The sequence below is a fragment of the Schistosoma haematobium genome, chromosome 2 (genome assembly GCF_000699445.3).
Source record: "Schistosoma haematobium chromosome 2, whole genome shotgun sequence".
Lineage (NCBI taxonomy): Eukaryota > Metazoa > Platyhelminthes > Trematoda > Strigeidida > Schistosomatidae > Schistosoma > Schistosoma haematobium.
This window is the reverse complement of record NC_067197.1, coordinates 1,976,670-1,990,515: the sequence shown is the minus strand read 5'-3', so window position 1 is coordinate 1,990,515 and position 13,846 is coordinate 1,976,670. Positions and strand designations below refer to the sequence as shown.

The following is a 13,846-nucleotide window of genomic DNA, read 5'->3' as shown; positions in this document are numbered from 1 at the left end:
TTAAGCGCTCGTGCACAAGATTGACAGGTTCTAGGTTCGAATCTTGCGAGACGTGATCGTGGATACGCACTGCTGAGGAGTCCCACAGTAGGACAAAACGGTGGTCCAGTGCTTCCAGGTTTTCCATGGTGGCCTAGCTTCAATTGACTCATGATCTCAACTATTGAAATTACTATTTTCTTTGTTAAATAATTACCAGTAATAGTGTATAGTTCCACTGAATGATATCTCATTCACTAAAGCATATTTAGCTCTTCTTTGAATATGTAATACTTCTTCTTCTTCTTGCTCTTCTTATATCTATTGAACATTTAGTTTCATACACTTCATTATTGATCATTTAAAGTACAGACTGTATCAGCGTTTGCTGATATATATATATATCCCCATTTAAATCACTAAGGTCAAATGACATGTTTCTTAATAAAAATGTATTTACATTGTTAAATTATATTTCAGTTTACTAATTAGAAATTAAGGACATATTTTGAAATATTTGAAATCAAAATAACAGAGTTTATATACGAATTTGTTTAAAATAACTAAAGATGAATTGTCATTTCATCAGTCAGTCAGGTACAACGTAGGACCAGACACATATATGCATCGATCCAAGTTGCCACACCTCATTAACACAACAAGATGAACACCAAATTCATAGAAGTAGTTAATTCAATGGTAGTAATATATAAAAGAAAGAAAGATGTAAAGCAATTTTAATCTCATAGTTTAAGGGAAGATAGACAGTGTATACACCGACGCCATTGTGATTGATTCTGAACCATATCACCCAGAGTCTTCAACCATTGGTTAGGATAGTCACGAGGACCCCAGCCAAGTAGTCTGCATGTACCAACATGGCTCAGACTAAAAGTTAATGACTTGAAACACTGATGTCACGTTTTAGTTTGGCTGCCCATAACTTTCTTCCAACCATTCCCAACACTAGTCAGCATTGCGCGTCGTGGTAATCGGTGTTCAGGCATACACAACACGCGGCCCAACTATCTCACTTGATGAAGATTTACAACCTCATCAACTGATTTACCATCATGCCCTAATACCTTGCGTCTAACCTCACTATTTCTTAGCCGATGATCCCGGAAGATGTGTACAATATTTCTACGGCATCTGTGGTCAAATAATGTAACTGCAAAAGTGTATTCGTATCTTAGTTACACATAAATATCTAGTTTTTGAACTGTTTTCACTACTACTGATATTATTATTATTTTGAATTCTTCAGTTTTCATCATAGTGATTTCCTTCTTCTTCTCATTGGTATGATATGCAACATCGGCTTTTATTCCAAAGCATATATTGTTTATGACTCACGTATCCATTAACAACAGTATACCAACATGAACCAATGAATCTACTAACGGGAATTATTTTGTACTTGCGACACACATTATTTGAGTTGAAACTTCATAGAGTGTTCAGATTATTCAATTATATTAAAATTTGTCAAGAATGCTAGTTTTTGTTAGCGGCAGTCGACTGATGACGGTGATCACGGATGAAATGAGGAAACAATAATAATAACATGTATGTTATTTGATAAGGAACTGTATTACGTGTTTGTGGGGTTGAAATACTTTTGATTAAGTGGTGGATAACGATATCTACATATAAATGGATAGGATTAACTTGATATTTATCGGTCTACATCCCTTTGGCTTCGCAGATGACCTTCCCTTCCTATCCCATACACACGAACAAATGCAGATGAAGACAACTAGTGTAGCAACAGCCTATGTATCAGTAGGCCACAACGTACAGAAGGGGAAAACCAAGATCCTCAAATATAACATGGAGAACAACAATCCAATCACTCTTGATGGCGAAACTTTGGAAGATGTACAATCCTTCACATACCTGGGAGGCATCATCGATGAACAGGGAGGATCTGATGCAGATGTAAACGTGAGGATTAGCAAAGCAAGGGCCACACTCCAACAATTGAAGAACATATAGAATTCAAAACAACTTTCAGCCAATATCAAAATCACAATCTTTAATACGAACGTCAAGACAGTCCTATGTACGGAGCTGAACGTAGAGAACTACTGCAACCATCATCAAAAATGTGCAAGTATTTATAAACAATTGACTACGCGAGATACTCCACATCCATTGGCCGGATACCATCAGCAACAGTCTACTGTGGGAGAGAACATAACTGCGTCCAGCTGAAGAGGGAATCGGGGAAAGACGATGGAAATGGATAGGATATACATTACGAAAATCATCGAACTGCATCACGAGACAAGCCCTTACCTGGAATCCTCAAGGGAAGCGGAAAAGTGGAAGGCCAAAGAACACATTTCGTCGAGAAATAGAAGCAGATATGAAAAGAATGAATAACAACTTGAAAGATATGGACAGGGCAGCCCAGGACAGGATTGGATGGAGAATGCTGGATGGGCGGCCTATGCTCCTCCACAAGGAGTAACAAGCTTAAATAATAATAATAATGACATCCCTTATTGTCACTCATTAAGTCTTCATAGCACTTGACCATATCCCATTATATTCTTCAAGGATTAAATATATCTTGATTATTTGTCAATTTCTTTTTTTTTGTAATATGACTTATCTACTTACTATTAACTGATTATTAAAATATCAATGGATCAATTCATGTTTAGTGTATTAGACCAACTCATATTGTGTTTATCACAAGTTATATCAAATAACAGTTTGTTATTGCCTAAATATATCATTAATGCATAAAACTAAATACTTTAAGTTTTCTCTTCTTGATTCGACTCAGTAATAACAATATTATTACTAATACCATTACTACTAATAATAATAATAGTGATGGTAATAGTAATGATAGTAATAGTAATAATAATGATAATCATAGTAGTAATAATATTAAGATCAGCTTTCCTTATTTTGTCAGTCATATGCTTTCAGCTGTTTTAAAAAAACAAACTATCATCAAATATTCACATTAAAAGCATAAAATAGAATTAGTATTCACACTATTAATCTGTATGTGTAACCATACAAAATTACCTAATACCATTTGTTTAATACTATCAATAAATATCTTAGAAACATAGAAATGATCTCACGCATTGGAATAGTCATTTGATTCATTTATATATAAGTCATTATCACAATGGATGGTATCATCTTATGCTTACATTAGGGTGTGTGTGTGTATGTATGTGTGATTAGATTGGATTATATTTTCATTGTTCTAAGTGTTTACAATTAGTCTAGTCAAATGAATGAATGAATAAATTTCTTATACTTATTTATTTTGTTGATGATTAAGGAAGTGTTATTAAATAAATAATCTTGAGTTCTGTTAGAGTTATCATTTCTCGAATGCCCACAACGTGGAAGGGTTCTTCTGGAAGTACCTGAAAAGGGAATTGGATAAGAAGTGATCTTGTTGACTTGAGAGAGCGACAACTGCTTGAGGTCGGTCACATACGACTTTATTGTGAGTAATTTTCGTGTTAGTTCCATACTTGTTGAGACCTTACCACCGGAGACGGATATCTGTGAGATAAGGCGAGGTATGCATTTTTACAGCCGACCTTTTCTAACCCCATTCTTCCTTGTGGGAAAGCAGCATCGCTGTTATGCCGGTTTTTTTGAAGGAAAAACCTTGCTACCGTCACACCTCTGTATAGTCAGCAGTACGACTTCACCTTTGGACCTTGGGTTCGCTGCTTTTAGTCTTACCGCTCTTCAACCGACATGTCTGACATGGTAGGACCTTGAGGGATGGTTGTCTCAGCCAGTATAGCTTGATTAGTTCATCACGATAGGCATGCTCGACCACCACGTCAAGATAGCAGCAATGGTCGTCAACTTGCACCAATGCATATGTGCCTGCTCCTACGTTGTAGCTGACTGACTGACTGTTGTTAAATTACGATATATATAGTTACAAAAAAATAAGCCTACATACCCCATTCTGAGCTTATTCTGTTAGAGGAGTTGATTCTGTTTAGCTACTCAGGTTGGATTAGATGAAGTGTATAAGAGTTTAAACCTTCTAAATCCTGATTAAAAAGCTAGGTGAATCATTTAGTAAATAAACCATGGATATATTAATTCTATTGTACCAAAATGATGGTTATAAACAAGAAAATTATTCATTATAGTTTAATGAAAATCACCATTACAGATAAATGAATTGTGAATTATTAGTTTTAATTTAGGGGATTTGTGAAGATTGTGAAATTTTCACAGTTTGAATCATGAAATGACAGTAGCTAGATCACCAGAAATTCCCTTTATTAATGGTAATCATGTTCTCACTGGTGATTACTTTGAAGATGTAAATCCTGAAGTTCTAGGGCGAAACCATGACTAGCATAGTTCAATCCGTATCAAGTGTGAGACAGATAATGAATAAATGTTGTGAAAAATCGTGAATTGGTTGAAGTTAAACATTAACGCCGTCGAATTCCGACTCAGTGGTCTGGAGGTTAGGCGTTGGCGTACGAAATTGGAGGTTTTGGGTTCGGTCAATAAGTGTTTAATCATGGGTTCACACAGCTAAGAGTTGCATATTAAAACGTAACAGCCATCCAGTCCTCGCAGGTTTCCAATAACGGTCTATCTAAGATCAATTTGTAATTTAAGCTGTGGAGACATTAGTTTCTTAGTTAATGGCAAACTAATTCGGAAGTAAAAAATATAGCCAATTAATTTTGTCATCCATACTATAATGAATGTCTGGGTGCAGAAATGAAAACAAAGAATAGCAACTAGGAACAACTGCAAAGGATTGTCTAGGATGGAGTTGGATAAAGAATTCTGGTGGATGGCCTATGCTCTTCCATGAGAGGTAACAGGAGTAAGTAAAGTAAGTAACTATAATGATAAAAAATCGTTGCTGATAGATATGTAGTGCTAGTTTAGTGGCAATCAAAGAATCAGGTCGTCTAGCTACTTTATAGATTATTCTACTTTGATTAATCACTTACTGTTATTGTTACTGACAACAACAAAATGTAATTTAAAGCTGAATGTCGAAAACCATATTTACTTATTGAGTTCTATTTTTAATTAAAATTCTTATTAGTTTTGTGAAATGTGGTTTAATTTTAGTAAACCGAAGAAAATGTGGAAGATAAACTTCAAATCAATCTTCATCAGTGGAGATTATTTTCAATTGAAATATTCATTGAAGTCATGAGTCGATCTGAGCTGAACCATCATTCAAAACCTGAAAACACTGGTCGGTTGTTTCATCCTAGTATGGGACTCTTCAATATTGAGTATCCATGGCCCAACACATGGGACTTGAACCCAGGACCTTCGGTCTCGCACGTGAACGCTTAGCCTCTAAACCACTGAGTCGGCATCCAGTGGTGCCAATGTCTAACTTCAGTCGATCCATAATCTTGCATAACCCTTCATCCATTGTCTGAGATAGATAGCTGTCTAGAGGTTGAACATTCGCTCACCAAACCGAAGTTCCTGGATTTTAGTCCCATATGTGGAATCGTGGAGGCGCATTGCTTGGGAGTCCTATACTAGAACGGAACGACCGTACAGTGTTTCCAGGTTTTCAATAGTGTTCTAACTTGAATCGATTCATCAATTACTACAATCTCTACAAATCCCCATTTTGAAATATTAGTGTTCACCAGTTAAACTTCGAGTATTTATTTGTTATCTGAAATTAAATTAGAATAATTTTCTAATGAGCATTAAATTAATTGTATTTACAGAAGTAGTAGTTTTATTAGTTTCAACAAGTTGAATAACAGTACACATACACAAACACTCTATCTCCCTCTCTTTCATAAGTTATCAATTATCAAACAGAATACCAACTGCTGAATGTTAAAAGCACTTTACAGAACATGTGCATTGCTACAATATATATTATAAATTCCCTTTTTAGCTATAAATTTGACAGAAAACTATACCCTAATCCACGAGACGTTTTGTATATTTACTTACTTACATCTGTTACTCCCAATAGATCATAGGTCGCTGTTCAGCATTCTCCAACTCACTCTGTCCTGAGCCTTCCTTTCTTATTCTATCCTAATGTTGTTCATTCTTCTCATGTCTGTCTACATTTCTCAGCATAATATTTTCTTTGGTCTTTCACTTCTCTTTTAGTTTTGATAACAAATATCATTGTTTAGCAGGAACGGCGCTCCAAGAATTGTTCTATGGAACTAGAACAGAGAAAATTCGTTCTCGAAACTGAAGTCTGATAATAAGCATTAAAAATACGGCCTGTTCACTTATGAAAATTTCATCTATATTGATGAAAACAACCGGTAGTACACAGACTATACCCAGTGGCATACAATATTTTATTGGTTGAAATAACTTCTATCACAATTTTAAGTCAGTTGAATTCATATTCATTTACCAAATGATGAAATTTATTCTGATTACAGTTTCTTTAGTCAATAGGAAAAATAAAAGTATTCCTTTTTCTATTGTGATCCATTTAGAATCTTATGATTAAATTTTCTAGATTGTCACTTGATGTCCCACTTAGCTTTTATCTCTTCTTCGTCATTCAGTAGTTCGAATGAATTGAAATAACTTCTGATTGTTGTTAGGTCTTCTTACAAAAATGTTGTACTATCCAGTTGATCAGTCACGAATTGAAGAATATATATATATATATATATATATATATATCAGGAGGGGTTTTGTGGAGATTATAGTAGTTTTAATAGTTGAGATCATGAGTTAAATAAAGCTAGACCACCATGGAAAACATGGAAGCACTGGACGGTCGTTTTGTCCTATTGTTGAACTCCTCAGTAGTGCATATAATACGACCCCGCCTTGCGGAGTTCGAACCCAGGACCTATTAGTCTCGTGCGCGAACGCTTAACCACTAGATCACTTCCAGGTTTTCCATGGTGGTTAAGCTTCATTTTTTTCTGGTCAGCGTTTTTTTAGCGAGTTAGTTTTCTACGGGATGGGGTCGCTAACTCCATGCCCAACCTTTTCCCTTTATCTAGGCTTGGGACCGGCAGTAGCTCCCGGAGGGACTCCAGGCAGAGTTTGGTGATGAAGGTAGGATTCGAACCCCCCCCTTTAGCTTTAGTTGACTCATACTCTCAACTATTGATATACATACATACATATGTCTTTTATTTCATTATTACTAAATACCATCAGTATGATTGTGTGTGTGTCTGTGTATTTTGTTAACCACCTAGATAGTTCTTACTCATTTACTGTAAAGAAAGTAATTAAACACGAAGAGAGATCATTTCATATTCTATTATGTAACTAAACTATTTACTACACTACATATCTTTAACAGGTAATAGACACTGGATATTTCAATTCATGGCATTATTTTTCTACATCTTAGAACACTAATATAATGGTATGTATATCCTTAAGCATACAATTATATATATATATACAGATATATTTTATGTAGTAATGGTTACTTTATTCGGTTACTTTTTTTTCGATTGTGCAAACGTGTTTTTTACTCCAACAATCACTATGCTTGTGTGATTGGATTGGAATGTTTATTATGATGTTGGTTTTTGTTGTCTTTATCTCTATGCCAAAAATAAAACAAACAAACAATTAAGGATTTTATTTTCTTGTGTTGATAAATTTTTTGTCACTACAGAAAGTGATTACACATCGTTAAAAAGAAAAAAAATTTTTTATTATTGATAATTAATGAAGAAAAAAGAGGAGGGTGACAGATTTATTTTTTTCTCTTTTTTTCTTCTCTACAAGAGATTAAAGTCATCTGTTTCATTTTAAAATAAACCAGATTCCCTCTTTTTTTGTGCATGTGTGCTTAGGTATGTGTGCGTGTGTGTGTGTGTATGTCTGTATGTATTGCTGTAAACTGTCACCAAATCGAATTGATTTACAATTGCAAGTGTTTTTTGTCGTTGCCGTTGTCGTTGTTGTTGTTGGCTACATTTGTAGTAATAAATGGTATCATGAATGTATTCAGTAACTGTGCTAACAAATTAATTACTACTTATTATTAAAGGAATTCAATCTATATATATATATATATATATATATATATATATATATATATATATATATATATATATATATATATATATATATATATATATATATATATATATATATATATATATATTTTGATTGTATGATATCCACATGTATTTCATCTTAACATTGAGAGTAAGAATACATTAGTTTGATCAGCTGTCTATCATTGTAATTAGGTTGAAAATGAAGCTATAAAGGTTTTCAATTTCTAAATATCCTATTTCTATTTGAATTAAACATTGATGTATAATATGTGAAATGAAAATGAAATACTTCTCAATTAAAGTGACTAGATCAAATAAAGTTGAAATCAATTATATTATTTCATCAAGACTTAAAATCCATACTAACAGCAAAGAAGAAGAAGAAGGTTGTATTTGTGAAAATCTTAGCGAAAAAATTTGAAGTAAATCCAACGTTTCAACTGGTAATCTGGTTCTAGATTTTTCAAGGAAATCACATCAACTCGGTGACTAAATACTGTGAAACTGTTCGATCATATTTAAAATAAAGATATATACATATATAATCTTGATTGAGATCATGAACCGATTGATTTTACACCACCATTAAAAACCTGGAAGCACTGGACGGACCTGGTTTCGAATCCTGCGAGCGGGATCGTGGATGCGCACTGCTGAGGAGTCCCACAATAGGACGCGACGGCCGTTCAGTGCTTCCAGGTTTTCCATGGTCGTCTAACATCAATCGGTTCATGATCTTAATCAAAAACTTAACAGTCTCCACAACCTCTAAATTGATAAAGATGTATTTCTTTGAAAAAGCTTGAACCAGATTACTAGGCGAAACGTTGGATTTACTTTAAATTCTTTCGCTGAAATTTTCACAAATACAACATTCTTGCTCTTTAATGTCTCACATGAACTCGGTGCCCAAATACTGTGAAACTATTCCATACTAACAGTGTTTGTAGAATAATTCAATGAAAACTCATTTTCTTTCTAAACTCTACGACTTTATCATCATGACAAGTGATTATCTTTCAAACGCCAAAATGGATCTTCGCCTGTATAAATACATACATCTACACGTTTGACTGAGAAAATGTTGAGATTATGAGAAAATGACATACATAGAAGACCACGGAAATTTTAAATGTTGGAACTTAGGTCAATCAGCTATTCATAAAAATGTCGACATTCATCTAACTAAAAATGATTGGTAAATATTAGGTCATAAATCAGGTCAAAAAGGAAAACTATCAAAATGGATGTTCAGACACTAACATAACAAGTATCAGCAACAACCAATAATATTCAAGGTCGTTAAAATAATTAGTTAATCATATGTTGAGAAATTCCAATAGCTCACTTCCAACCAAAGTCTGTGTTAATCTTTTATAGAAGTGCAATAGAGACTTCATGATTTATCCATCTACCTCATAGAACGTAACTATCGAATTGAAGTAACGCTAGAGAGAATATATGTTGTCTATAGGTTATACTGTTAGAGGAATCTAGACATTTGTTGTCTGATATACATCGAACAATAATACTTCTAATGAAACTAGTTACATAGTCATTCTTTATTCTCTGTTCAAAGTCAAATTAGCATTGAGAAGTATTATAGAATCACATGGACATCTTCGTACTATCAGAAGATAAACAATAAACTATGGCTATCTCGTAAAGTAGATCACATTCTTTCGTTTTTTTTATTTTCAACATTACGTTTATCTCAGTAGGTTAGGGAAAATGCTTTGGGGTTTAAAGCAACAGGTACTTGGTTTGAGCTTTATGGTTAACATCTGTCTAATAAGTAGGATGTAAAACAAAACTTTAATCCTGTATTTCACCCCCACTTTCGATTGAAGTAAACTTCTTTTGTATATAGATAAAAAAATTTGAAGAAAGTCAAGAACTTACGTAAAATATTACATATTAACATCTGGATATAATCCCCAAAAGAAATCTAAACGACTGAATTAACACAACTCTGTATATACTTGTTAAGTAATAATAAATCCTACAGTAAATATTGAATTAGATCTGATTAATCGTCGTTGATTCTAATCCAGATCATAAATATCGTAATTATCTTCGGCAAATCGTATCTCATCCAGGAACTCCATTATGTATAGAGTAGGTGTAGGTAATCTAGAAAAAATCTTGGACATGGATTTCGTACTAGTTGGCAAAAATCGAACACGTACCTACACTTAAGAGTACTGATGCTCATTGGGGGATTCAAAATCGGATCATCCAAATGCATGTTCTGACACTAACCTCAATCTTTCTATTTAAGCTATACTCCTTTAGCAAAAAAGAAACGAAGGATCCGACTGAACAAATAAATCGTCATGTCAGTTATCTAGATCAACTTTACACGACGATCACAGACTATTACATTTATAAACAATCATCCACTTATATCTGTATACTGATTCCTTTTTATAAGTATGATTTATTTAATGTTAAATGTATTCAAATTGTTCCATAAGATGTTGTATATAAGATACTTATCAATAATGTACTGAGGACTGTATTATTAAAAATAATATATAAGCAAAAGACTATTGTAAGTCATGTAAATGGAATATGTGTCCCTATGAAAAAATATATATAACATAATGATACTGCCAATTAGAGAACAGGGGCTTATCGACCAGACCAATGACACACAAAACCCATAGGAGCAGTCTAAAGTCCTTATCGGTCCTACTTTCTGCCTAATACTGCCTGTTAAGTCCAGGACACCAATCTCAGCCTCCGCGATATGAATCATGTATTTCAGAACACACTGGGTTTATATAGAAACCATACAGACCACATCGTACCATAAAATAGAAAATAACATTTGTACAAGATTTAGCCAAATGTGGCTGTGAATGTGGTAGACTGTAATTAATAGACTGAGTGTAACTCAAGAAAGGTAAATCGTATGATAATCATTCATAAGTCAAAATAAAGCTTATGATAAGAGGGACACGAATATGAATAGTTCAATTACTTAACAACTATACAATAAAAATATACGCAATATTATTATTCCAGAAATCGATCCCTAAAGTTACCATTCATAATTCTCATCGGGATATAACAAATATTTCACTTTTGAATGATCTATTCCATAGATCATTGATATGAAATTTAAAAAAATGAAAATATATCCATCTTTCAATTCACAATTGACTGACCACTGGATGGTGATCAATGTCATATGTGTCAAGTCCGCCAGGGAGCACCAGTTCCCTCAAGATTACAGGTACACCTTGCTGACGAGTGCCAAGTAGCATGAGACCCGGGTCCAGGGTTTCCAATCGACTACCTCCAACTATCATCTGATCTCAATATCCATCATTCAATTACTTAACCATTAAACAATAAACAAGGAATTGCATATATATATATATATATATATATATATATATATATATATATTCCATCCTTTAATTGATTCATTCACATTTTAATTGGAACATAGAAACAAAACTTCGTTTATGGTCTATTTTACATGAATCACTAACTGTAAAACTTAATCAATAGATGATTTATTTAGAAACTAAGATGAGTAAAAACTGATTATTTCATAATGTACAAAATAAATTTTAAATTAAACATCGCATTTCAATACAGATTAAATGATGTAACATGGAAAATTGATGAATCAAAAGTATAAGTGGGGATGGAGGTTATGCAGATTATAGTAATTTCAGCAGGTGAATTCATCAGTCAATTTAAGCTAGATTGACATTCAAAAACCTGGAATTACTAGACGGTTGTTTTATTCTAGTACAAGACTCCTGAACAATGCGCACCTACAATTTCTCATGTGGGACTCGAACTCATGGCCTTCGGTTTCGTGCGCTAACTGTTAACCTCTAAACCACTTAGCCGACATCCATTGGTGTTAATGTCTAACTTCAACTGATCCATGATCTTGTGCAACTCTTTATTTATTGTCTGAAGTGGATAGCTCTCTCTACCCAACACAGATTGGACTCCATTGGTCACGGCTTCTCACTAGAACTTCAGGAAATCCATCTTGAATCCATTGCCTAGTGAGCACATGATGATGATTATGATTAGAATGAGGGTTTGTGGAGATTGTAGTTATTTTCAATAGCTGAATTTATTTCTAACTGAATAAAGCGCTTCGCTGATAATCAAGTGTGATGTATATAAACAGAGAACCTTTCAACTAAACCATATAGTTTAGATAATATGAGATCTATCAAAATTATCTTTCATAAACTACAAACTTACATTTGATTTTTTTTAGAGAAAATGTTATCATGTTTAATAAGTAGACAATGATTTGTATCTACTATTAATATTTATCCAAAATATTAAATCATTCACTCAAATAACTCAAATGACTGGTCGAATTTATCTCTATCTATTAAGCTTTTCTAAGTAATAATATTCATAACACCATGACGTTTGTAATGTTAGGTACTAGATCTAAGTCTCTATGGAGACATTAACATTAAAATTGATAAGTCTGGCAAATTGAACGCCATATTCCTTTCCTAAGCTATTCTGTAGACCCCCCCCCCAAGCTAGAACTATACATCGACCTGAACACGAGAGAGAAGAAGAAAAGTATGCGAGAAGTACTTTACTCCAAAGGTTCATTTCAATACAGAAAACATAGGATTTTTATAATATTTTAAATGTCCTTAGGTTGCTTGAAGATTCTGGAATGCTACTAAACATAGTAGTCGTATAACAACCAGCCAATCAGAACCACTACATGTGCCGTTTCACTTCCTTGATATCTCTGGCTAAAACTACAAATGAACACTGATTCGGTGAAAAGCTTCTTAGTGTTTCCTGATCCTTGCTTGTCTTTTGCAAGAAATTTTCTGGATCACCCCAACATATCCAGTTAACCTTAGTCCTAGATTCAACTAATATTCATTATTCAATGATGTATAACCAGATATCTAATAAGTAGTATGTTAACTCATTTCACAAATGAAATCGGACAGTTGACATTGTTAAATTTTTCCATGTTTTTTTTTCTTTCTTTCTTCCATTTATTTCAAGGCATATCGTTTAGAACCATTATTATTGAAACATTATGCTAATATTAGCCCTGTTGTTATACCGAAAGCATCAATTAGTCATTTAGAAAAATGTTTATCAATTAAAGATATTTCACTTATTAATAATAATAATAACAATAAATCAAATCAATCAGATAGTCAAACACCAACATTAAAAGGTTCTAATACATCATTAACAGCAATTGATGATATTGAATCAACACATTCAATGCATACATTGGATTTATCTGATTCAGATAGTGATTCATCTGATCTATCATCAAATGATGCTAGTGGTAGTCATGGTTCTGATCATAAAGAACAAAAAAGAAAAGTATGTACATTATGTTTGTAGGAGAAGATGAAAACTGTTTTTTTTGTTTCATGTAATGTTGAAATACGTTTTATGATTGTTTATGTATATATATAGTCTGATCTATGAATACGCGAGCTGGGATCATGAAGACTTCATTTTTACAAAGTTTTCGATATATGAACCATATGAACTACTTCTTATGTATGGCAGTACATTGTTCAAGATATCCTTAAAGGTGTTTATAAATCATGGTATTTAACTACCTTACCGTTTTACATCTTGTTTTCTCTCCTTGATTAATTGACATCTAGAGAATGGACCAAAACAGACCAAATCGCAACACTAGGGATCATTTTGGAACAATCAATTGAATGGAATTCATTACTCTACATCAACTTCATTGACTACAAGAAAGTATTTCACAGCATGGGCAGGACAACACTATGAAAGCTTCTTCGACACTACGGCGTACCTGAGAAGATAACCAATATCATACGGAATCC

General features: G+C 33.4%; 1 protein-coding gene across 1 annotated transcript in view; it reads left to right on the top strand.

Moving 5' to 3' along the window:
* Positions 1 to 13,846, top strand: part of RPL7A_4 (60S ribosomal protein L7A) — a 56,474-nt gene that overhangs the window by 34,934 nt on the left and 7,694 nt on the right. The window contains exon 10 of the mRNA XM_051214119.1: positions 13,029 to 13,361. Coding sequence (XP_051067247.1) covers positions 13,029 to 13,361 — 333 coding nt within the window. The remainder of the gene's footprint in view (positions 1 to 13,028; positions 13,362 to 13,846) is intronic.